Genomic DNA, 27,757 nt, shown 5'->3' on the forward strand with positions numbered 1-27,757 from the left:
TAAACAAAGAGGAATGTGGCAAAAGTAAGAGGGGAAAAATCTTGAAAAGTATGAAGAATGATTAGAACGGAGAGTTGAAAGATAAATGGATAGTTTGCAAATGAGGAAGAGTGAGAAAGGTCGGATGAATAAAATTGTGCTATGGTAAAAAATTCAAACAAAGTAAAGAGAGAGAGAGAGAGAGAGAGAGAGAGAGAGAGACAGAAAGAGGGAGGGAAAAAAAGATGAAAGGAGTGAGAAAGAGTAAAAGAAAATGAGAGAGATTAAATGGGATGAGAAATGGTCTGAATTAATGGTTGAATTAAACGTTTTAGAAATATATTTTAGAGAAGATTAGCAGGAAAATAGAAGTCTTTTTGCGCATGCAATTTAGTTTTTAAGTTTGTCGACAAAGCTTACTTATAAGATATTTTTAAGTCATGCGGTCAGTGTATGTGTATATGACAAGCGAGCAGTCGGAACATATTGTAAGTTTCTTGTTTCTTTTTTTTTGTTTATCATTAGATTTGGATGTATTTTAGTTGTAGTGGATAAGCTATATTAAGATGTAGTATAATGAAAAAAGAATGAGACGAAAGTTTTTTGTCGTAACTTTAAATAGAAACAAGGTATACATAAAAATATGTTTAATTACTATTACTATTCTTTTTAAATTATTAAAATACACTACCTCGATTATTATAATACTTAGTGAAATATAGCGAGAAAACTAATATATATAGTATAAAATATAGCATATAATATAGCAAAAAAATAAACTTCAATATTTTCAAATAATCAGTTTTATATGATTTTTTAAGAATGGAGTTATAACGAATGGGAGGGTCCCGTTTGCATACATTCCCAATTACCAAACGCTTCGTTTGGGCACATTTTGTCGACAGCTTTGATTGCCTACACGCATTATTGCACACAAAAAAAGAAATAAAAATACAAAAAATGCGATTGCACACATAACACTATTGCACATATAAAATAAAAAAATTTTATATATGTGTGTAATAATATCATGTGTGCAATGTCATGTATGTAATGTCATGGGTGCAATGTGTATGTGTATCCAATAATATCTTGTGTACAATAATATCACGTAATATATAAAATTTGTTCTAAATTTTTAATGAAAAGCTAAAACTGTTTGTTTCAAATAGGAATATAATAGTAAATTATAGAATGTTCTAATATTAATTGTGTAAGAGTTATAATTATATTCTCAATATTGATGTTTGTTTTATCTATTGTTAGCTGATAATCTCTAAAAACTTACCTTTCAAAAAAACTTTTTTAGAAAAGGACACCAAGTACACGCGTCAATTGTAAAAAAAATTGTTATACTGAAGAAAGTTGTGCAAATTTTCTACAAATATAATAATATCAAAAATTGTGTGTAAACTAAATAAAAATTATAAAATTTTAAATAAAAACATTTTAATTAAGAAACCGTTGTACAATAATTTGTAAAATAATTATTTCTACTTCTTAAAAATAATAATATTAAGAATTAAAAACATATCCAAACATAAAAACTGAAAATTAATACAAAATTGAAAAATTTTTTAAATTGAGTAATCTGATAATGCACATATATAAAAAAGGACATAATAAAACTACATAACTGTTAAATATGAGTGTATAAAAATTATATGTTAAAATAAATTCAATTCCAACTTATGCATATATTACACATATATATACATAGATTTAAAATTTTTCTCATTAAGCGAAATTTATCCTAATTAATGTTATCATTTTATGTAGCCAAAGCTACCTCTTCAACGTTGTAAAATATTTTTGCAAAATGTTCTTTATTATAAAAAAATATATTTTCTTTAATGATATATTTTTTCTCTTGTCATTGATCTTATAATTAGTTAACTGACCGAACAAACATGTAAACAAACGTACACAAAGCTCAAAAGTCAAGAAAAGTAAAGTCAAATGAAAGGTAAACACAAAACCTGCTACATTATAGTTGCTATATTATAGTTATATATTTTATAGATTAAACATATCAGTAACTGTAACAGGAACTTATTGATTTACAATCTTCCATAGTCCTGAATGTGTTATAATTAATTCTTGAACTTATCTCAACACAGAAAAAAAAGTTATTACATTAAAGATAAAGAAAAAAATATAATATGCCACTTAAAAAAATATAATTGACTTTGAAATCTTATTTACACTTTGCTCTACAAAAGAACTAATCACACATAATATTACTTTCCAAACAATACAACTTTTGTATGAGCATTAAATCTAATTTTTTACAAAATAATTCTATATATTTACACTTAAATCAGTTTTCTATATAACAAATTTAATTAAAATATTATACGCACTCTCAAAACTACGCCGATAAAAAAAATAAGTTTATATCTCCTTATATTCTTTTTCTTGAAAGCTTTGACTGCTTTATTAATAACTACATAATTATTTTATATCTGATGAAGTGCTGTACTAAGTATATTTATTAATTATGGTATAATTTAAGATTAATGTACTTTACTTCTAAAATGAAACATCCAGAATGTTCTATGATTTATAAGAGCCAATTTATGTTGCTAATGAGTAGAAATATAAATAGTATTTATTGATCCATAACAATATTTATTAATATATCAATAATACAATCGTTATCGATTACTCGTTATTTGTTAGTCAGTGTTATTTCGACGATTTGACACGTTGATTTTACCACATATAAAAGCATGATTGTTACGGCGATCTGTAATATGACTGATGAAGTAATACATCACATTTAACTAGAACTTGTGGTTGTATCGGGGCCAGAATCAAATTTCCTGGCACTTAATAAGATGTGATAAGCAGTCACGTGACATTAACGAGAACATTGCGCGTGTGGGGCATTGAGTTGTTTATACGTATAGAACAATAAAATGGTGTTGCACCGTCGCTGGCTTCCGTCGCGTGAATCGCGTCATTAAACTTGAAGTCCAGTCTGCCTTGCAAATGTGCATACAACATGAAAAAAGAACTATTACCAAGTAATCGTAGGTCTTACAAAAACGTTTATTTTTGCACATTGAGACACATTCAAACAAACTTTTATCTTAATATGAAATAAATTATCAATAAATAATAAATTTCTCAATCATTTTTTACAGTAATTCACATATTTTATAAATTTATTCACGTATTCATAAATTTTTTGTTCTCTCATGAATTTGTATTATAACTGTATTATAAATCAATTGATAATTATATATATATATTCTAATGTATTTTATAATATAATGTTTTATAATGTAAATTTTATTTTTAAAGAAAAAAAAATTTTTGACTATTTAGAAATATATGAATATGTGAATGTGGGTATAAAATTGTTGTATTCAAATGCACAGTGAATATATATATATATATATATATATATATATATATATATATATATATATATATATATAAAATTTTTGTCACACAACTGTAAATTTTTACATTTTTTTAGTATTTTAATGTTACATGTTTAAAGCGATAAAATTTGTACAAAAAATGTAAAAGGTTACAATTTTGTGAAAAAATTAAAAAATTATTTTTACCAAAAATATACCTGTTATTAAAAATATTAATAGGAAATAATGCTTTATGTGTTGCATAGAAAATATTATTTTGTTTCGTAAGAAAAGTATCTACAATCCATGTATTTTTCTTAATATAACATTTTTAAAGAAAAAGTAGCTTATATGTATGTGTATAACGTTTTCTATAAGCCATTGTGCTTGTGATATCGATTTTATGTCGCGTTCTGATAACGGAAAATGCGTGATAATTTCGTAAGTTTTTATTATATTATTTAGTTCGAGAGATAAAGAAACATTTTTATTTAAGTGAGTAAGACATAAAAAAATAAGTAAATTTTGATTGTGATCTAGTAATTTTTTATTAACTTTTATTACTGAAAAGCATGATTTATTACTGCATTTTTTACTTTTTTAGGTTTAGAAGGTTAAGAGCTTTTATAATAAAAACAAATAATTATTAATACTACATACAATATATATTCTCTAAAATTACATACTTTCTATAAGCTTAAATTCTTTGATATTTTTTTTAATTAATTAAAAATAATAGCTACGTCTGCTACGTCATGTATTGAGTGTAAATTATGTTCTGTTAGACATAAAAAGTAAAAGTTTTTGTTTCGTAATTTTTTTACAGATAACGTGTATATTTATATAATAGATTGCGATGCTACTCGTTTATTGATTACTTATCGATTATCTATCCCTCGTTTTTATTGACACGACTGTCTGAAAATATAGCTGCTATTGTCGTCAAATTTTATTTTATAAAGCTTCTAGCAGTTTTCTTTTATAAGATAAATTCTTTTTTGTTACACAAAATAAAAACGAATTTTATTTTGTATAAAGGTTGTAATTCTTTAACGAAGAAACGAGTGACTAAAAAGATTTCGCTATACTAATTTTAATATGTTCAACTTTTACAATAATAATAAACAATTATAAACTTAAAAATTACTACTCTGCTTAAAAATAAATAATGATCGACAAAGAATCACGCTGTAAACGACCAGTCAATCGCGATCAACGGATCAGACAGGTCTGTTTTATTGTATATGTGTGTGTGTGTGTGTGTGTATGTCTGTGTATCAGTGATGAACGATCTTTTAGAAAAAAATTGATTTTTTAATCGATTTTGAATTGGAATAATTAGAATTTATTTACTAAAATAATCGAACTAAAAGAATCGATTTCTTAAAAATTGATTTAAAAAATGTAATGAGCATTCAGATATATATATATATCTATAAAAGAAAATATTATTATTAATGTAAGTAAGAATATATTCTTAATAAGTAGAGAAATCTAGCAAATTAAAATGTAGAATACTTTGAATTATTGTAAAACTTTTTAATATTGTAAATGTATATACTTTTTGTTTAAACACATGGATAAATGTTTTTTTTTGTTTTGTAAAAAATATATAAATTCAAAAAAGTTATTGTGAGAATCAAAAGAATAAATATATAGAAATAAAAAAGTTTATTTTTTATTTTGGAAAATTTGTAAAGGCTGAACCTTTCTTATGTTACAACGCGTATAATTATTTAGAACACTACTATTGTTTCTTTATTTTAATAGGTTTGGCAATTTTTATTTTTGTATTTCATTTTGTTATTAAAAATATATTTTTCTAACAAAGAAAAACGATTTATTTGTACAAATAAAAATTTTTACTGTAAGTTAAAAAATGTTATATTTTTTTATTCACTAAATATAGTTTCTTGAACAATAAATATAAACAAATATTTAATTATTATATTAAAATATAAATAGTAGTTTACATTTAGTATTTTAAATTTAATATCTTCAATTATTTGTAAATAAGTGTATTATCGATCAGAGACAAAAATCACAACAGAAGCGAGGTTAATAATTAAATGTTATCTATTTTTAAATTACATTAAAATATAGTTATGACCGAATATAAATCCTATAAAATTTGGAACGTTAGAATTATAATTAGCTAAATTAAACTGAGAATAAACTATTTTCACTCTAAGTTTTAGTGGATTACAATTGTATATTAATTTTCAAAATAATTTTAAAATAATTTGTTTTACAATAATATTGAGGTAATACTTAATGTAAAAACGTGGAACTATGTACGTAAATATGTACCTAAATAAATAAAAAAATAGTGTAATGTATTATTAATTTATGCTGAATGAATTATTATGACGAATTATGACGATTAAAACTCGAATTTAGCTCAACAATATGTAATGTATTTTTTGCAGCATGTAGAATTATGTAGGTAAAGATATTTTTGCGCTTACAAATAATAAATCATATCATATAAACAAGAAGTAGAACAGATATATCAAGAAGAGATATCAAGAATGCAATAATACTTTACACAATTATAATATCAAAACATTTTATAATTATTATTTACATTGATCAAGAACTGTTCATAAATTTAGATTGATTAAAAGCTATTTATGTCATGAGTCAATTTCTTGAAATATCAAAAAGTTTAATATAAAGTTTTTTAAAATTATATGTTCCATATAGAGTGTATCTCACCTTAAAACTTTCTTTGAATTGAGAGAGATTGGATAATTTTGAGTCGACTTTTTCTGAATCAAAAATATCGAAACATCGAGGAAAAGAGTATTTTTAATGTATATATGTATTTTAATATAAATATAAATATATATATATATATATAGATATATATATATATATATATATATATATACATACATATAATTCTAAATATGTAATTCTAACGACTATTATTTTTTTTTTGTGTAAGAAATTAATTACAAAATCGAAATCACATAGTTATTATTTAATATTGTTAAATCAAAACAAAATGTTCCGAGAAAATTATTGTGAATTTGAATATTTAAGTTTTCTTGAAATGTAATTTTTACAATATATACAACATATAGATAACAAACGTTGATATCGCGGCAAAAACATTTATTTAATTTAAATCTTTGTATATTGTCCTAATCGACAAGAATATACAAGAAAATTTTTCATTCAAATATTGAACGTATAACTCCGAATATTCCGATAAAGTACTCGTCTCGACGGTGACAATCATGACAAGCATGATTCGCAATCGACACGCATTTCCCTTCGACCGTTGGCTATCTCTTACTACCTATTTACGGTTGCCCAAGCAACGCCAATCATAGACCCTATGTCTGTCAAGCATGAACATCGATTTTCTAGTTTGATTTTGCTTCACCAGGTAATTAATCTTTAAGTAACATGAATTAATGGATGCGTGCTTTTATGCGATCTATTTTCTTTGTAATATACTTTCAGAATAAATGATCACACTAACGATCTATTTATAGTACAATATGTGAAATGTAGAACTAATCGTTACAGAAACGTAAAGTTCTATATTATATCGAGTATATTATATAAGTTTTGCAATAAATAATTATATTGTACAATTTATCAACAGATATAGCATCTTGTGCTAACACAATAAGTAACGCGTAGAAACAGTGAGAACCGTGTATTTGACGTGAACTATTTAATTGCGAGTATCTTATTGTTAGATTATCGGATCTCCAGTAATAGCTGGACCAATCTTCTTAATAAGTTTAAATCGATAGCTTGGGTCTCAATTATACATGGAAAGTGTCTCTAGTTTCCTGTTATGTATTTTATAAACAGAAATGCAAAGTTTCAATGTAAAAATTTCTCTTTAAGAAATCAAATAATAAAAATAAAGAAAGCTTTAATAAATAATATAAAAATAAGAAGAAAAACAAGTTAATGAGAATCAAGCAGAAAACAGGGCACAAATAATTGTCTTAAAAAAATCCTTTAATTAAACGTTTTGATTCTTTTTTTGAACCATCTGCAGTAATCCAGAAATCGTGCAATTCAGAAAATAAACAGCCTGTTTACTTTCTGTCCTAGTGGATTGCATGGAGTTACCGAAGATGGTCCAAAAAGGAATCAAAACGTTTAATGAAGTTTTTTATGAAGACAATTATTTGAGCTCTTTTCTGCAATCTTTCATTAGTCCGTTTTTCTTCTTGTTTCTTACTTTTAAGAAATATCGCGTTAATCATATAAACAATGCACTTTTACAATTTCTGACAAAGTTACGCTGATCGATATTACGTCATATTAATCATTATCCAAGTTTATAATTTAAATCGGTAATGCAATTTACAATTTAAAGATGAAAAATCATCCTCAGAAGTATCAATCATTAAATTTGAAAATATTAATCATGTCATATGTTGTTATAATTTCTATTTGCATATAGATATTATGAATTAAGGATCCAAAGAAAAGAGTGATGAAGTACTTCTCCCCGTCTTCCCCTGACATTTGAAAAATGTTTTCTTATAAAACAAAGTTTTTTATCATAAAACATTTTTAAACATATCTATGGATTATTATATTAAAATCTCATTTGTAGAATTAGCACTGTTATTAATTCAGAGAGATATTATGATCTACATGTTATATCATACAGATGATATAATAATTGATAAGTTTGTTAATTGAAAATATCATAAACTGCTATTCACAATTGAAAAACTAATTAGTAGGTATACTATTGTTTTTATTTTTATATTTAAGTTACGTAATTTACTGTTTAACACAATTTCTAAATAAAAATGTTCTTCACAATCATTTTGTACTTTTACATATAATTTTAAAATATAATATTTTTTAATAATAATAAAAATATAATTTTTTATTAATAATGTATGTGCACGCACGCACGCATGCACACACACACACACACACACGCACACACACAGAAAATTATTTGCAATTACTTATGTGTGGTACTGAATTTTTTTTTATGAGGAACAATAAAAATTATATAGTATTAAAATTAAAATAACTAGGCAATGAAGAGCCAACGCGGATGTAATCGCGCGTGAAATAATTTCAAACGATAAGTCAATTCATTATTTATTCAAGATCCATATGTTTCGGACTTCTTTCGAGCCTTTCTCAATGACTTAAACTAAAATATAAGATAAATATAAGATAAAATAGAATCAAAATAACAATACACGAAGCTGATAATAAAATTACAATACGTATATTTTCAAGATGTTCAATACATGACTTATCTCAGTCGATCATTACGAGTATATAATAACAACAAAAATTATTACCAAAAAGCCGAAAATAATCCAGACTATGAGAGAACGCAATGTTAATTCCTTGAAAAATAATACTTCACAAGTAATTGCAACGATTCATTTATTGGACATTTGCAAATATTCACATTGATAGTGGACATCTTTTTGAACATCTATTAAAATAAATAAACAATATTATTATAAAATGAAGTAAATAATATTAAGATTTGATACTGAGATTTTTTATGTCAAAATTGACAAATTCAAACTGTATACATATTACACACACATATATATACATAAAGTTTTACAAAAAGATGATGCACCATCGCACTCTTTAATATGCTATCTCTATTTTATGTCACAAATTGACATTTTAGACTGTGAAAGAATAAAGGTAGAATCTGAAAAGTATCTAGAAACATTTTTTAAAAATATTATACTTATATTTAGTTATTTACTAAAAATGTTTGTCTATATCTACTTATATATTTTCTTTTAAAATATTTCTAACTGCATTGAAATATTTAAACAAATGTATATCTCTTATAACATTGCCAAGTTTATTCTATTTCTGCCAGTTGTTGAGCAATTTATGATTGCACACATAGGAACATTTTCAACTTATCTTAATTTTATGCAAAAAAATAGTTAATAAGTAGAGAAAATTATTAATGAAAGAGATAATGAATATATGTAATTGTTTGTGAATCTTACAATTAAAAAATTCATAAACCTTGGTCCTTGTTCTTAATAATTTTTATTTAATTTATAAACTATCCACTGTTACTGTTGAGGAACATTTTCAACTTATGTTTCGAAACAAAAAACCTTAAGCAATAGTAATTTTACACAAGTTGGCAACAGTTTCTTTGTAAAAGAAACAAAACGGAAAAGGAAGTGAAACACCACTTCCAAGCGATAAGCATCTAAAGTAAAAGAAGTAAAACATCGTCAAAAATAAAATCCGTTACATTCTTCTCCATGTCAGTTTTTATGAGCAAAATGCTTGAATGTTGGTCTCGCTAGTCAAATTTAGATTGTTTGTCTTATTTTGTAAACTTATATATAACACAATAAATGATATTAAATAAATTGATACAAAGATTAGTTTTGAAAATCACGTCCTGAATTCTTTCGCACATCATGCGCACTTAAAAGCTGAGTAGAATATTATTAAATATATATATTGCTCTATATGTTTATTCAAACTTAAGAATTTTCTAAATTATTAAATATATTTTAAAATTGACGAAATTGATTTTAAAATGGGAAAATTAATAGCGGATGGTAAAATTTAAAAATTAAATTTTTTTATTGATTTGTATTTCTGCACTCTGGACCTTTATTTTTAATTGAATCAAAATAAGATATCGATAAAACTCTAAATATTACAAATATTATAAATAGAGAACGGATTAATAAAAACCAAACACTAAATATAAATGCAAAATATGATAATATTATTTAAAAATTATTTGATAAATTTCTTAAACGTTTCGGATTTACTTAAAATGTTTTTAAGTCTTAAATTCATTTTAATCATTTTTTGGAAATTTTCAGCTTTTAATTAATATGCATATAATTTAATATATCATAGATTTATTAAAAAAACAATTTAGTACTTTGTGAATTTTTTAAATCTGTTTTTATTATATTGACAATTTCGACACAATTTTATAAATTCTTATGTTTTAAATATATTTGCATGTTTAAAAAACATTTGCGTAGAAAATTTTGAAGTGTTATTATGAATCAAAATTAATAAAAAAAAATTATCTCAACTGATAAAAGTTGTTTCAATATTTATTTCATGTAGATAAAATTTAAGCTACAATTTTTAATAAATAATTCAGTAATGAGCAAGTTGGCTAAAAGCACGCTAATAGGACCATCTACCCTATTAAGTTAAATTAATAGTGTTACATTTTAGCAAGAAAACTATTTTAACGTACAAGCAAAATATTATTTTATTAAGAAAGACAGCGTAATGATCAAAATATATTTATTTTTACTTTGTGCAAATAAAAATAGATAGTAAATAAAAATAAATAATTTTTTGATAAAATAGTTGATTGTGTGTGTGTGTGTGTGTGTGTGTGTGTGTGTGTGTGTGTGTGTATGTGTGTATGGTTTTTATTTATTTATTTTTTTTACGATTTGACATCTATCAAAAATATCATTAAGTCTCGAAATAAAGTTTTATTAAAACCTTCTTAAATTAAAGTGATTTATCTATTTTTATGTCTAAAATTTAATTTATCGATTCACTTCGACTTGTAACACACAAGCTATTAAGAACTCATTATATTCATTAAGAGGAAACCTGTTTTAAATTCATCGAAAAATATAGGTACTTGCAAAGTTTGGAATTCTAATTAGAATTATTCTGTACATATAATAAAGAAATGTATATATAGAACTTGGCTTCATGTTGTCTTATGAAGTATTATTATCCGCTTGAATATTTAATGAACGTATTTACTTCCGTATGGAGTGCATCACGTACATTCCATGTCATCACCAGGAAGCTTTGTGAACTGACATTTGCCATTTGTGTTTTGGGTTTAAAGCGGAACTGCCAATTCTTGAGTTCACTAGAAAAAAGAATGTAAAGAAATATATATTATTCCACGTAATATATACATATTCTGTGGAAATTTTAAAAAAACGCTGTTTCTATAATTTTATTTTATAATTTGACTAACATATCATAATTATATTAACAGCTTTTTATATAATTATACATAACTACAAATGTTTATTTATATAAGAACGACCAACTGTGTTAGATATAAAATGCTATGTGTATTATAAGTTTATATATATATACATATATATGCGTGTGTGTGTGTGTATCTTAATATTAACTTATATTTCATTCTTTCTTTTTGACATATGTTGAAGAGGGTGCATTCCTACACCGTTTGAATTATATGACGTTCTTTTTTGATTCCTGAAATATGTGACTTTGAAATATCACAATTTTCGTATTTGTTTATATCACCTTTTCATTATGTCCTACTCATATGTTTCAATTTTTTTTTATTTACATTTATTCGTTATTATATCACTGTCAGTATGCTTTAGAATTACTATTTAGTTAACAATAAGAATTTCAAAATAAATACAGCTCTACTAACTCCTAACTATTATCATTAAAGATAAACTTATTTACTTTAATATATTATTATTAAGTGTAATTTATTGTAAGCGCGTTAGGAATTCTATTTCTCCCCTGTTGTCTCTCTCCCTACTAAAGAAATTCTAACCTAACTCTAATTTTAATTTAAATAGATTTAAGAATTAGATTAAAAATAGGTTTAGGATTAGTCTTTTTTCAGATGAGATGCAGAAAGAGCGGCAGAGTTTCTTCCCTGCTTACGCATTTACTTTATAATACACTAAAATTGTAAAATACTAGTGCAACTTTCCATATAAAATAAACTTTAAATTAAATAAATTTGATATATTTACATATTTAACCCTTTGCACTCGAAAACAAAACAACGGTATCTTATAAGGGTCGACAGGAGCCATTGTCACTGTGAAGACTTTTGTCGGCCGGCTGCAAACTACGGTTTCACAAGAACATTATTACGGCCAAAATACAAAAAGAATCTTAATAAAATTGTGATATTCGTAATCAGTAAACTCATGCGCAGGTCGCTACAGAGCGATTTTTTGAAAAAAGGGCAAACAATTAACGTGTAGCTAGACGCGAATCAGATGCAGTCAGATATGAGTCCGCGTATCTTATTTATAAATTTTTTGGAGTCAAAATGCAAAATCTGGCTCTTTAGCGACCTGCGTTATTGTACAAAGAATATATAAAAAAGTTTCACGAAGAAATATAACTTTTCTATGAACTAAATATTGTCAATCGCTATCTGCAAAAATAGTATAATAAAATAGCTAATCAGCGTTGGTAGCATCGTTTATTAAGGGGAAACAGTGAGAGACAATAACGTCATCTTTGTCTCTATTGAAATGCAATGATGTTTGTGCGTATACAGACATACACCAATACATTAAATGAGAGTTCATTTTTCAATGTTGGTGACAGTAGCGCTGAAATTTTCTCGCCGGCCCTGTCGACGATGTCTTTAATTTTATCATAAAACTCACAAGCGTTATATATCACGATGACAAAATAATACAAAAACAAAATTTTCAAAGAGCAATGTCATACCTTAAATTGTCAGTAAAAATTGTTAGTAACTTTTAATTAATTGTGAATTATTGGCAAAATTTTTCTTCAAGAAAATCAACTTTTTTATGGATGGAAGAAAAAATTAAACAATAATTATCTGCATAATCAAAAAAGTGTAGTTTGTTTGAAAAATACTGATATATATGAAATCCACTTTTTTGTAATACGTGGGTGATCTGAAAAGTTTCTTGAATTACAAAGATTTTGCAGACGTATAAGAGATTGTTTCAAACGGCATCACACGTTAAAAAATTATAAGTTGTAATTTTTGTATATATGTACTTTTTATTGATTTTTTTGTGATGTTTGTTTTTACTTACTTTTTGTAAATTACTGTTATTTTAAAGTTAAGAAAGACTCTATATAAGAAAAAATACATTACATATACATTTTTTATTATTTTTATATAATCACGCACATTCAACTTTTCACATTATTTACCTGACTATAGAATCATACTAAGAGGATTTTTTTCGCCCCGCTGTTATGTCTATGATGGCTGGAACCGTTGAAAGACTAATCGCATTTCGCGTGCTTGTGTCCTTTAAAGGTGTCGAGAATGCAGTTGTGCATATCTATTTTTTAATCGCATTAACCGTAGGTTCTTGCATATTGTAACTTTAGATATTGTTTTATTTATTTATAATTTTTATTCATCTTTATGCTAATCTTGTATATTAATATCTTTATTTTATTATATATTGTATACCTAACTGACTTTTTTAAATTGTTTATTTAATAACTCCTGAAGATGATTCAAAGACGGATTGAAACATTCAAAAATTATATAAATTTTTTTACTTTTGAAAAATTTATATTCATTTATTTGCGTCACAATCCTCTAAGCTTGGCTTTTTTCTCTTTATTTTATGTTTACTGTTATTTTTATTCCATAAATATGTAATATATATATACATACAAAGATCTTTATGTACAAAAAGTTTTTGCTGGCAAGTATTTTAATAATACTTATATTTAAAACATTTTAAGTTACAATATGAAAAAGTTATTTTTTTATCAATATTGCTACAAAAAACTGATAACATTTGTAAAAAATCGCGAAACGTTAAATCTCTGACTGAATATTTAATAATAAATAGCTCAATGCTGAGTAGTTAATAATGATGAAAATCTTGTAAATATTATTGAGAATCATAATCTTGAAACATATGTTGAAGTTATTAACAGATCATTAAACTAAATTCCCCCCCTCTTTCTAAAAATTTTATTTTTACAACATTACAAAGTTGTACATATATCTCAGAAACAAAAAAAAAGCGCCACATCAAAGTGTGTTATTTCAAATCTTTACAAAAGAAAAATAATCCATGATGTATAAGTTAATATCAAGATTTATCTAATGCATTTAAATTTGAAAGATCAGTTATGTCAAAAAATATAAATACAATAAAACCTAATACATTTATATAAGATTCATAAAAATTTGACATTGCGCAAAGCACTTTTAGTCTCTTAAAATATAAAATTAATAATTAATTTGTAAGTTGAAGTAAAGAATTTCTTTATAGAATTGAAATATATATTTTCATAAATTTTTGTATATAATCACTATAAAAATTTTTATGATGGTGTTATTATAAAAAAGTTAGTTCAATATAAGATAAAATTTATTATTTTGAGATTAAATTATACTTTACAGAACAAATCGTTACTTTAGATCACAAATTAATCATTAATTTTATATTTTAAAAGGTTAAAAGTGCTTTGTAAAGCGCAATGTAAAATTCATGAATTTCGACATTAAAATTAATTTTTGACATAACTGATCCATCCAGTTTTCCTGAAAGTTGTTTATATTTTTTGTTCCTAATACAATTTTTGTTCTACTATATTGAATTGTGTTTTAACATTAAGTTTGTGCGAAAAGTGTCTGAGTTCTTTTATAAAGAAATTAACACACACTAGTAGTCTACTTGTATACATATAACACTTTACTTGCTTACCACTCGGAGAGAGAAAAAAGATCGGTCTAGTTAATACAAAAGAAGATGGAGTATTTTCCATCTGAAATTCTGTGTACGCTAACTCCTGCGTGTTACATCTTTATTAACACTTGGGAATTGTGAAAAGCGTGCGCAACATGCTTACTGCTGTGCTTTTCATTATCTATTTTCATTATGCCATTAACAAATAATTTTCTTTTGATTTCTTTGACATTCAAACTTTTTCGCAAATTTATAAATCTGCTCTTTTTAACAATTTGGCATTTTTGCCTTTGTAATTCTGAAGATATATAAATAAATTTTTGTTTACTTTCTACCTTTTCTCTGATATAATAATATTAAATGTCTATGTGATTCTTTTGTGAAATTTGAGATTTTTTTCACTAATCTAAAGTATTTTGATTGTCAATAAACTTGTTAAAATTTGTTGGCTCAACACATATACATTCAAGAGCTTTTAACAATTTTCTTAACTAAATGGCTTCTTTAGCTGTTGACTCTACAGCCACATATTCTGATTCATTGTTAGTATAAATATATTGGTGTAAGAAATGGGTTGTTTTCTATTCATTCTACAATATTTTTACATCTATACTATAATCACCAAGTGCTATATTAAGCAATTTTTTAAAACAAACTATAACTAATTCAAGAACTTTTCGTGATTTAGTTATCAATAATCCACCATACACAAAAGCTTTTATATTATTTAAGAAAAACTTTTATATTAATATATCCCAAGAGATAGAGAGAGAGAGAGATATTTTTATCTGCTTCAATTTCTGTAAAATTAAATTGTTTTAAAATACTATTAAATATTTATTATAAAATACTATTAAATATTTTGTTCCAATATTTAGGTTACTATTTTAAACTATATAAAAATTTTAAAAGCTTACAAATAATACTTTCTTTACTATCTTCTTTATTTTCTACTAGATGTAGCCCTTGAAAAGCTCTCTATATAAATTTCCTCTTGAAAATTTACAGAAAGGCTGTCTGTATAAATTGCATTAGCTTGAGGTCTTCTTGTACTGCTATCACCAGCAAGACTCTGAGAGCGAGTCGTGCCTCACAAGAAGTGCAAAAGTTTCCTTGAAGTCAATTCCTTGCTGTTTGAAATCTCTGGTTACTAATCTTGCTAGTGAAAAATCTTTCCTCGTGTATCTCAAACTCTTGAAAGACTCACTTTGAATCAATCATTTTCATATTTGATTCTTTTTGCTAAGATTGACATTTTAGACCCGATGCTTCTTAAGGTTATTATTTATTTCCATTTTGTGGCTTATTCTGTTAATTGCTTCCTAAAATGAACAAGATAGATTATATTTAGCATTACAGGAGTAAAAAAGTTACAGATAAACTTCAGGAACTATAGAAAATTCGGAATATAGCAACTTTTGAACAGGAATCTACCCTGTTTTTCGAATTATGAGTCAGTACACGTCTTTAGATGTAAGAAACTATATTGTGGACAACATACCAATGAGATAAATAATCTTAATTTGTACAAAATTTAATAAAAGATTACACAAATAATATTGTACAGTATTGCAAAAGTTGTTCAAAGTAGCGACCAGTACATTCAATGCTAGAGTTTCTTTCTTTGAGCAACGCCTATTATATATACTTTAATTTGACATAATTTTACATAAGCTCAAATATATCGTAAAGAATTTAATTTTTGGCATTATTCTACCTTCGTAACTTTTTTGTTGAATATTGCAAATAATCGATTTATATAAAAAATTAGAATAGGTTATTGTATATAGTTTCTTTAAAAAAATTAGATTGACTTTCACATAATCTTGGCACTTATACTCAAGATTAAATTAATATCATATTTCGAAACAATATATAATTTTTCAATTTTTGAACTGACATGAAAACGTTTATATTGTAGTCTAAATCTTTTTCGCGTTCTTTCAGACAGCTGTTAATTACACAGACTGCTTATGCAGAAGTAAGTTCCGCCCCTAATTTATCTTCTAGTTACACTACTGCTTCTTTCCCATTCCCTCTATCTGTCTTCATCTCTTTCTCTTCCTTCCTTTTCATTTCTTCTTCCTCTAACACCGACTATGGGTTATAAATACTTGTTTCGCTATTCCTGAACTATATAGGCTACTTGGAAAGCTTGCAAATGGCTGCTCACTGTTTGCCATGCAGTAATGACATTGAAATATACACTTTCCAAACAACAGAAGCAACACCTTAAATAGTCCAGTTCTATTGTCCTATGTCTTTCCGTTTGGAATTAAGCAAAAGCTATAATGTTGGCACGGTTAAAAATACAATAACGCAATTGGAGAATAATGTAAGGTTAAAATAATTTAAAAAATCATCTTAAGAATTTATTATACTTTCCAAGTTAATATTTTAAGGAGTTTTTACAATAAATATCAATATGATTCAGAAACCTTAAAATTTTATTAATTTTAATCTTACTCTATGTAAGTTGAAATTTTAATTGTTACGCACTTATATACTATAATGCAATAATAGAAAAAGTCTCGCTTGTTTACACTCTCGACCGACAACTTCATTTGCCTACATTATTATGCCGACAGCTTCGATTAGCGACAGCACTTGATTACAGAGCGATTATCTATTATACAAGCATTATTGCGCATATTTAATAATTTAAAATACGAACAAATATTTACGTACAAAACACATTATTACACACTTTTATTGCACATACATATTTTACTCCATGACATTATTGCACATACATATTGCAGATACTAAATAAAAAAAATCATATTAACAATTATAAAGAATATTTTTACGCACATACACTTTTTGCACGTGATATTGTTACGCGCATTACAGATTGCATGGTATTATAATATTAAATATATATTTAAAATAAGATTAACAAATATTTAAAATAAAATATAATATTTAAAATAAAAAAAAAATATTAATATTTTGCTGCAATCAATAATCTTGATCTTAATATATGTTTCTAAGAAATCAAAATTCTATCAACTTTTAAAAGATTTTAGCCACTTATTATTATCGATGTAAAAACAAAAGAACACACACAAATTCATGCAGAATCATACAATTATAAAGATCTCTCAGTTTTTATTTTTGATTTATTACGAAATGTTCAAACAATCTTTCTCTAATTTTTATTGTGTGCAATCTGTCTATGAGCAGTGAAATCATGTGTGTAACATATGTTTACGCACATGATATTATTGCACACATGTACATTATACATATAACTTGGCAATCAGAATTGTTGACAATCGAAGTTATTTGCAAAATGATAAGCAAAAGAATATGTTGAGAATTAGGATTGTAAACAAACAGGATTTCTCAATAACATAAATACTTTTACATATTTTATTAAATAATTACACATTGATATATCTATAATATTTATTTTATATAAGAAAAAAAAGAACTAAGATTTTTCACGTTTTGGAACTATGAACAAATAATAAAATAAAATAAAAATAAAAAAATAAAATTATTAGAGACGTTTTAACAAATGATAACAGAAGAAAAAACTATAGATAAAAAAATTACGGCAGATTAAACAAGAAAGAAAAAGAGGAAGAGAGAGAGAAAGAGAAATAAAAAGAGAGAAGAGAAGAATAGAAAAGGTTTAAAGAGACAAGGCCGCTAAAAGGTGTATGACAAAGAAGTACAAGAAAAGGTAGTACTATAATAAAACAAAATGTACATACATACGTATATTTATGCATGCATATGAGATAAGATAATAAAGGAAAGAAAGAGGATAGATTTAAATATATATATTTTATATTATTATAAAAATATATTATATTATAAATATATATTAATTTAAAAAATAATAGATATGAATATCACCACAGTTTTTGTGCTAATACCCAGAAAATAAATAATTATTTTTGATAATTTACAAACAGGATATATGCATAAGATATTTACTAAATCAGGATATAATCGTGAAAAATGTGTGAACAATATCAAACGCATTTTTTATTAGTTTAATTATAATTTTCTAAACAAAATAGTATTAATTTAAAATTAATGTTTATATATATATATATATATATATATATATATATATATATGTATAAAGTAGTTTATTTTAAATGCTAATTTCTTTTCATATTTTTCAAACTTACAAAAAAATATTTTAGAGAAAATTTTTTTGTAAATATTGAAGAGAAACATGAGATAATATTCATAATTAATATTCATTTTTTAAAGTTTTTTTCTCAAACTTATGTAAAAGTCAAATTGTGTAAATGATGAGATAAATTTTTTAAATAGACATCCTTATATCTTATATATAGCTATAGATTCTTAGAATTGATATAAAGCCATTTTAAATTGTTATTTTTAAAAACGAGTTGAATTACATAGAATAAATGATACGGGTTATTATAGTAATGAACCAAATTTATAGCACATAAAGCATGGTTGGATTTACTTTTTCCGTGTGTGTGTGAAATATATTATGTAATAATACTTAATATGTCATTATAATATAATTCTGTTTGCCGTATTGTGCTGTATCGTAAAAATTATATCACAATAGGAGAACATGAGGCAATGCTATTGTAAATTAAATATATAATTATGCTTCATATTTTCTTTAATAATGAATATTTATTAGTAAATTTACGAATATGATATTTGTACACAACTTTTTGTAATGCTAATTTTGTCTTATTGCTTATTTTTACTAAAAAGAATTATTTACATTTAAGTAAAACATTAAGTTTATATCAAATAATCAAGAAACACGATAGTATTTCTTGACAAGTCACGCGCAAAACGAACCGTGTATTTATACACAAGTCACTCAATTACAAGTACTTTAGATAATAAGCTTAATCTCAAAAACTAGGTATGTTTTACATAACGAAAGAGTCTTTATTTTTGCTTTACGTGTCCTATGAATAGATTATTATGCAAAGTCCCAATATAAAAATATCTTTTTAAAAAATGTTGCATGGAAAACACAATGTACTTTTACAATTTTCGACATAGAGTTGATCGATATCGTTATATTATATTATTACATATCGATCATAATCTAATTTTACAGCTTATAGTAAAATTTTTAAGTCATCAAAAATAGTATCCTCATAACTGTTCTTTACGAAAAAGTAATGACTGTCAAAAATAGTATCTCCAAAACTATTCTTTACAAAAGAATTAATCATCATCAAGTACAATAAAATTATAAGCTTTATAAAAATATGAAATCCGTTTTAAAAAGACATCAAGAATAGAAAGAAAAAATGCCAAATATCCTTCCCCAAATTGTTCTTTATACATCAATTACTTAAACATCAATTACTATTAATAGTATTTTCATACACTATCTTTCCAAAAATTCTGTAAACCTCTACAAAATATAGCATTTTTAGAAACATAACATCTTTTTAGCAAAAAAATTTTTTTTATATAAAAAATGTCTTTAAAAATATAAATTAATGATACAAAAAAATACTGACATATTAAAAATACTCAAGTATGTTTAAAAGTTTTATTAACACGCCTATTTGCAGGCAATTCATATAGTATATTAATCGAGTATATTAATTATATAAAAATTATTATTTAATTACATTAATACGTTAATTTAAAAAAATATATTTATTAATATTTCTAATTAATAAATACATAACATTAAAAATTATGAGTAAATTATTTCATTATTAAGAAAGACAAATATATTTCAAAAATATAAAACAAGTGAATATATATGTATATATCCTTATGAAAAAGGCGTGTTACCGATTTTATTGTTGCCACTTTTCCGCAATACTGATTGGTTGTCTCGCAGTCTCGTTGTCAAGTGCGTTTTGTAACTTGCTTCGTGCGTGTCGTCTGCAGCTGTCAAATTTTGACAGTTTGTGTGACAATTTGTAGAAAATTTAAATTAAAGAAAAGTTAAAGAAAACGAAGAAGAGAACAAGAGAGACAAAAGAAAGGCACATATATTATCTATGCATGTATTGTATATGATAAACCTATGTATAAAATTTTCTCATGATATATATATATAAATTACATAATTAATATACTATCATGATAGTATATTAATTATGTAATTTATATTTGTGTAATAAATAGAAAAAAGAAGAGATTGAAGAAAGAAGGAGAAGAGATATAATATTAAATAAAGAAAGAAAAAGAGAGAGAAAAAAAGAAAAAGAAAGAAGAATGCTTTCTTAAAGTCAACCGTAAATATTAAAATTTAATATTCAACAATCAATTAGCATTGCGGAAAAGAAACGTTAATGCTTAACTTTAACATACACTATATACCTAACCATACAACACAATATAAACACATACCTAACTATACAACACAATATAAACACAAACAAAATAAATAGGGCGCGCGTAGCGCGCGCCTAAACTATTCTAGTATATATATAAATTAAATGATAAATATATATTTAATAATTTAAATAATTATTTAATAATTTTTAAATAATGTATTTAACATTTATGATAATCTATAACACATTTAAAATATACTTTTGCACATATAAGACACTTAATTTTTTATATTTATCTTTAATAATCTGTTTAGATAATATTTAACATATATTAATATATATTAATGTATAGATAATATTTAATTTTTAATATATTTATCAATTTACCTAATAATCAATAATTATTATCTCAACCATATATTTAAATATTTTAAATGTATTATAAAAATATAAAAAACTTAATTTAACTGAATAATATTACAAATATAAAAATATAATTAGCACATAATAAATTTTTAAGACAAAAATATATGAACTCAATTAAACTCTTAACACTTGTTTATATTCATTATTATTATCTTTATATTAATATTAATTTTTAATTTTAATTAATGGTTTTTATAAATACAAAATATACATTTATTATATATAGACTACATAGAAATATTTTTCTTAAATAATTGTAATATCCGACAAACGGGCGCGTTAAGAGATTAAACTGTTTCGAATAATTAGGCACACATGGAATAATAAAAAGGTATGGAACGTAGAGAAAACCAACATTCCGAGTATCATTAGTACCAATTAGATCATTATTTTGACTACTCATAAATAAGTTCTTAAGGTCTCGATCTTGGAGCATGTCAAAAATTAGCGACAATGAGTATTTATTGTCCATTAAAATATTAATGACCGTGATAATGAGCTGTAGAATTTTTTAAATAAAATTAGGAATGCAACAGGAAGAAAGCTTTATCGATCAGATTGAAATTAACATTATCTCCTTCTTGTAACAGAGAGGATAATAGCAGTCATAATTAGATATTTTCCTGAAAAATCGGTTTATAAAATCAGTTAAATTCAATAAATTCTTTATTTAAAATAAACATAATGTCGAGAAATTTCAACCTGCTTCAGTTCTCTTCTCCATTGTAAACTGCAATCTTTTTTTGATAAGCATTAAATCGATTCAGTACGAGCTTCATCGAGGGAAGGACTGCCAGCGCGACATCATTAACATATTAAATATAAAACAGGAAACTGAACGAAAGATCTCTGATCATCCTACTCTTTAAATCACTTATAGTTAAATCGTTTATTATAGGAGACAAAGGAGAGCTCATAATGTCCTAAAGTTTTGTTGATAAAAAAACGCCATTAAATGTCGAATTAAACACAATGCCATTAAATGTCAAATTAAACACAAGCCGGACCGTCATCAAAAACTCTTCGCACGACACAGTGTATAATTATTTCCGAGTTTCTTCGTAGCTATACTGTGTCTGTTGCTATGTTTAAAGGGAGTGTTAGTAAATAGTGAGATCACATTCAAAGAGATCAACTCATATTGGTCGCCAATGTATTCTCCACTAATTGAAAACTGTCTTTCACGTAGCTGTCAGCAACTGGAATCGAGTAGATAATCTTATGCAGGAAAGTTGCCAATGGATGTAAAGGATAAAACAATAATTCTCAAGGAGCATCTCGGCTTGTGAATCTTGGAGAGCCCATAGACCCTTGGCAGTACTTTGTTTGTACAATTTAATGGCTTATACGTAGTACTCGAAATATAATCTTATTTCTTTCACTTTGGGAGTAAATTATGTGGATTATTGATAAGCTTTCTGCAAAGATCTTTTTTTTACTTTTATAAGTTTTGTATCATTAAGGAAAGCATTCATATTATTCAAATAGGAGTCTTATTCATATTGTCCAAGTAATAAAACAAGGGTGTATGTAGTGGAGGGCGGAACTGACCCAGACACGTTGTTGCAATTATCCATCCGGCAGCGGCTCTATGTAAAGCATTCCTAACATCTTTCAGCTCGAAAAATAATTGTTCGTAAACAATATTTTTACGAACTCGAAAAATATGTGACGCACAAGTGATTGAATCAGAAATCGAACCCGAGACCTTTCGCTTTCCAATGTTCCTATTAAGAGTGGCCAGGTATATGTAATAAATATGTAAATATTTTTTAATACTTATCATAAATCTTTGAAAACTTCTTCTTCAAAAATTTTTATGAGGCGCTCAAAGAAATCATACTAATTTTGAATTAATAAAACCTCTTTAAAAATTTATTAAAATTGATCTAAATTTCTTTAAAGAAAGTGTTAATGTGTGAAATATAGCTTTAAAAGCTACAGAAAAGATTAAAGAACACAATCAATTATATTACAATGAAAAACATAAAAAGTCTACTATTTTTAAACATTTTGAATGTGATTTAATATTAATTCTAGTGATTTGATATTAATCAGAGTTTAAAGATCTTTATAAAATATATTATCTATAAAGTTCTAAGTAAAAAGGTATAACAGATTGATAGTTCTACTTTTGGGATTACACAGAAACCTTATAATTCAGTTTTATCTACTGATCATATGAAACTACGAGTTAAACCCATTAATAATATTAATATGTATTAGATGCATCATTATATTGCTATTTTAATCTTATTTGTAATATTATAGCGATATTAATTATTATAATTATATTTCTATTTTATATTACATATACATATTAATATAGCAGTATTATTCCCCGTTTATATTTATTTTATATAAATAACAATGTCTCATTTAACTTATAATTGTGATACTATGCCAATAATTTATTTTTTTTCTTGCAATATTATTTTGTTTATTGTGTTTCATTTTCTTTGTAGATTTCACTTATTAGAAATTTTATTTACTTTTATGCATATTTTAATTGTAAATTTATCATTTTTAATGCTTTAAAGTCATTTAATTTAATTTGACACCAATTAATTATAGCTTTTCTTGATTTTTTAATTATTTTTTATAATAGTTTATCTAATAAATTTGTATGTTATTTAAGTCTCATTGTGCTAATTATGTAATACATTTATATTTGATATATTTTATTTTAAACATAATTTAGTATTAGCATTCGAGGTGAATGTGTTCCATTAGGTAAAACTGTAAGGCTAAACCTTACTCTGTGTCACCTCGTCTAGTTGCGTGTGCATCCTATTAGTGCTATTGCACGTATACCATGACATCATCATGACGTTATGTCTCTCATCAGCTGAGGTCACGTGAGTAATCGTCAGAGGCTGAAGCGTGAAACAGCGTGCAGAAGATCTTTTGTAAAGAATCAAAGAAATTTATGATTGTGCTCGGATGCTTTCGAAAAACGTTGATTGCGAGTTAATACAGTCAAAGCAGTTTCATATTCCATTGTACCATTGTTGGATATACATACTGTATTAAATAAACGTATTATGATTGTCAACGTGCTTTGTGCGTTTATTACTTGTTTGAATTATCTTTATTCTTGCTCCTTTAATTCTGACACCATTAACTGGATCCTACTATTTCTCTTAAGTTCAATAATAATTTCGTTACAGTGACGTACAATTATGTATAACTATGATGTAACTTTAGATTATAATATGCCTAATCATGTTTACTTTTATTTAGCTGTCTGATTTTTAAACAACCAATTCAATTCTAGTTTTAAGGCTTTCGTGATCACTGATATTCTCAATGGAAAGGGCTTCCGGATAGATGCCACGTGCTGGGACAGCATGCCGACGTTTCGCAAACGTTACAGTTTGCATCTTCAGGGCTAAGAGCTCCGATATTGTACGTAGTATAACGCTGTCCCAGCACGCGGCATTCATCCGGAAATCCTTTCCATTGAGGAAATCAATTCAATATTAGAACTCCCTATGTTGAAATTAGATCAGAAATTAAACTGATAGAAATAATTTTTTGCTAACTATTTTTTGCAAATTTTATATAATTCATATGAAACATATAATTCACTAAAACATAAATACAAAATAAATATCATGTCACAAACGAATGAACTAGCGATAATTGAATATTGCTTTTTTTTTATTAGAATGTTTCTCGAATGTTGCTGTAACATTTCTGATAAAATATTACAGTTACATGTTTCTACAACGTCTCTACAATACGTTACAAATTATATAAGAGAATAGAAGAAGGAGAAAAGATTTTCTTGTACGAGAACATGTTTGAGAAAATAAAATTTATAATTATATGAATACTTATAGTATTATATATATATATATATATATATAGTTACATATGTATATAATATATATAATATATATAGTTATACATATAATATACAGGGTGAGGCAATAACTATTACCACCTGAAATATCTTTGAATCTGTAAGATCTAAAAAATATTTTAAAAGGTAATAGTTATGCCTCACCCTGTATATAATAAATAGTTATAAAATACATGAAAAAATATTTTTATTAAAAAATCTCACACAATGTTATGGATATAAGACATTGGTTTTGAAACTTTCGAAATCAATTTTAATAAAACTTTGGAAATTTAATATATGTGATGCTAATCGAAAATCATAATGGGCAAGATTTCACTACAATCAACCATTTAGCCATTGCAAGCGTTCAAAAATCAAACTAAAGTTATTTGGGGAATAATGGGTTACAATGTATTATTAAATAGAACCATACAATTAACCTTTTTTTACAGATATGTATATATTTATGCGAAAAAAATATGTATATATTCATATATATATATATATATATATATATATATATATATATATATACATATAAGTACATGTGTAGATAAGTAGACATAAGATGTTTAAAAACAAAAATAAAATATATAATAATACAATAACTAAATAATAATAATAGTAATAAGTAAAATAATAATATGATACAATACAATAACAATTAAATAATATAAAAATGTAAAATAATAGTAATAATAATTTTACATTTAATTGTTAAATATAATAACTTAATTTATTAATAATTTTTTAAAAGCCGTGTGTGCTTGGAAAAGCATTTAATCCTGCCACGCAATCAAAAAGCGAATAGTGTCGCTCATCGCTTTTGTTACTGACTTCGTATAAACGGGACAGAAAACAGTATATTTGTCCTTTTCTACTAGCCAAAGCTACTGAAACGCCGAGCTCATATGACACGGTTGGCACTTGTATGTGTTATCCTCTCTACTACGGTTGCATATTGCTAGCGTCTTCCATCTAACATCACACATCTACTAAGCTCATTTCAAAACGTTTACTTATATTCTTTCTCTTATTTATATTCCCTCTTTCACTTTATTGAACCTATCTTGTATACACTGTAAAATTGTACAAAATTGTACATTGCAAAATTTTTATATTAAACAAATACCAGAAACTAATAACAAAAGTGTAATTTTCTAACTTTTTTCTGTACGTTAGCGATCGATGTTCAGTTGGCAATCACTAGCACACGCCATTCCATGAGTAATTTTCTAACTTTATTTTGTTTTTAACATAAGATCGATTTTATTTTAGTATATACTTGAATCGTGGAAAAGGATTTATTATTCGTGTAACCTAAAAAAAGTTTGGTGCAGAAAAAATAATCATTTTGATTTATGCTTGACTTTTACTGAACCAATGTTAATCGTTACTAGCAACAATGGTATTTATCGATTTTATTTGCAACTATCAACGGTATTTATCGATTTTATTTGTAACCTTCAACGTGGAAATTTTGAGACTATTATGCTATTATAATTTGTATCTGCATATATATTATGCATATTGTGCGATAATAAACTAAAAAGATATTAAAAATTAGTTACAATGTAATATAAAATTTATAATTAGTAATAAAAATCTTCGAAAAAAAATTGTGTTACAATCATTGTAAAACTGACAACATGATACATTTCTACTTATATTATTACTCATATTATTATTTATCTATTTATTATGAATAGTATACAGCAATTTAGATAATACAAAAAATTTATTATTTATGATAAGTGTTTAACATATTTTCATGTGTTTACAGAATCTTGGCAACTAATTATCAAGAGTATCAATGTACCAGATATTATAAAAGTCAGCAATGATTACATTATTCTCGATTGTGATTACGACCTCGAGAATACATCGAGCCAAGGTCTTGTCGTTAAATGGTTCTTTAATACCAATCAATTAGTTTACCAATGGATCTATGGCAGACACCCATTAGCAGATGAACCGGCTGCAAAATATATTGATTTAACATACAAAGCCAGCGATGATCCATATACCGAGTATCGAGCCATGAAATTAAATAAACCAGGCATTGATCTTACTGGCGAGTATACATGTGTTATATCTACATTCGAGGATGAGCGAACAGCGAATGCATCAATGATAGTATACTGTAAGTATCTTTATTTTTAATATTTATAATAGCTGTATCTATACTTAAAATAATATTATATATATATAATTCATAATCTCGTTTATACAGATGACAAAATTGAGTAAAACAATGTATAAAAAAATAAATTTTGTTCATTTTTTTAGAAAAATGTAAAGATAATATTCGTATGATGTTTATTAACAATGTTTATTAACGAAGTTTATTACTATATTTATTATCTTTGTATGAAAATCATGGTCATAGTAAGAATAAACTGCTTATGAGATAGTGTGGGCGTAAGTTAAAAT

General features: G+C 25.2%; 1 protein-coding gene across 2 annotated transcripts in view; it reads left to right on the forward strand.

The window, feature by feature from the left end:
• Positions 1 to 27,757, forward strand: part of LOC140662763 (uncharacterized) — a 237,641-nt gene that overhangs the window by 195,307 nt on the left and 14,577 nt on the right. For both annotated transcript variants that reach the window (XR_012046170.1, XM_072886394.1), the window contains exon 2: positions 27,108 to 27,467. Coding sequence is in view for 1 of the 2 variants with exons in the window: in XM_072886394.1 (XP_072742495.1) it covers positions 27,108 to 27,467 (360 nt within the window). In the remaining variant the exon portion in view is untranslated. The remainder of the gene's footprint in view (positions 1 to 27,107; positions 27,468 to 27,757) is intronic.

The sequence above is a fragment of the Anoplolepis gracilipes genome, chromosome 2 (genome assembly GCF_047496725.1).
Source record: "Anoplolepis gracilipes chromosome 2, ASM4749672v1, whole genome shotgun sequence".
NCBI classification, from domain to species: domain Eukaryota; kingdom Metazoa; phylum Arthropoda; class Insecta; order Hymenoptera; family Formicidae; genus Anoplolepis; species Anoplolepis gracilipes.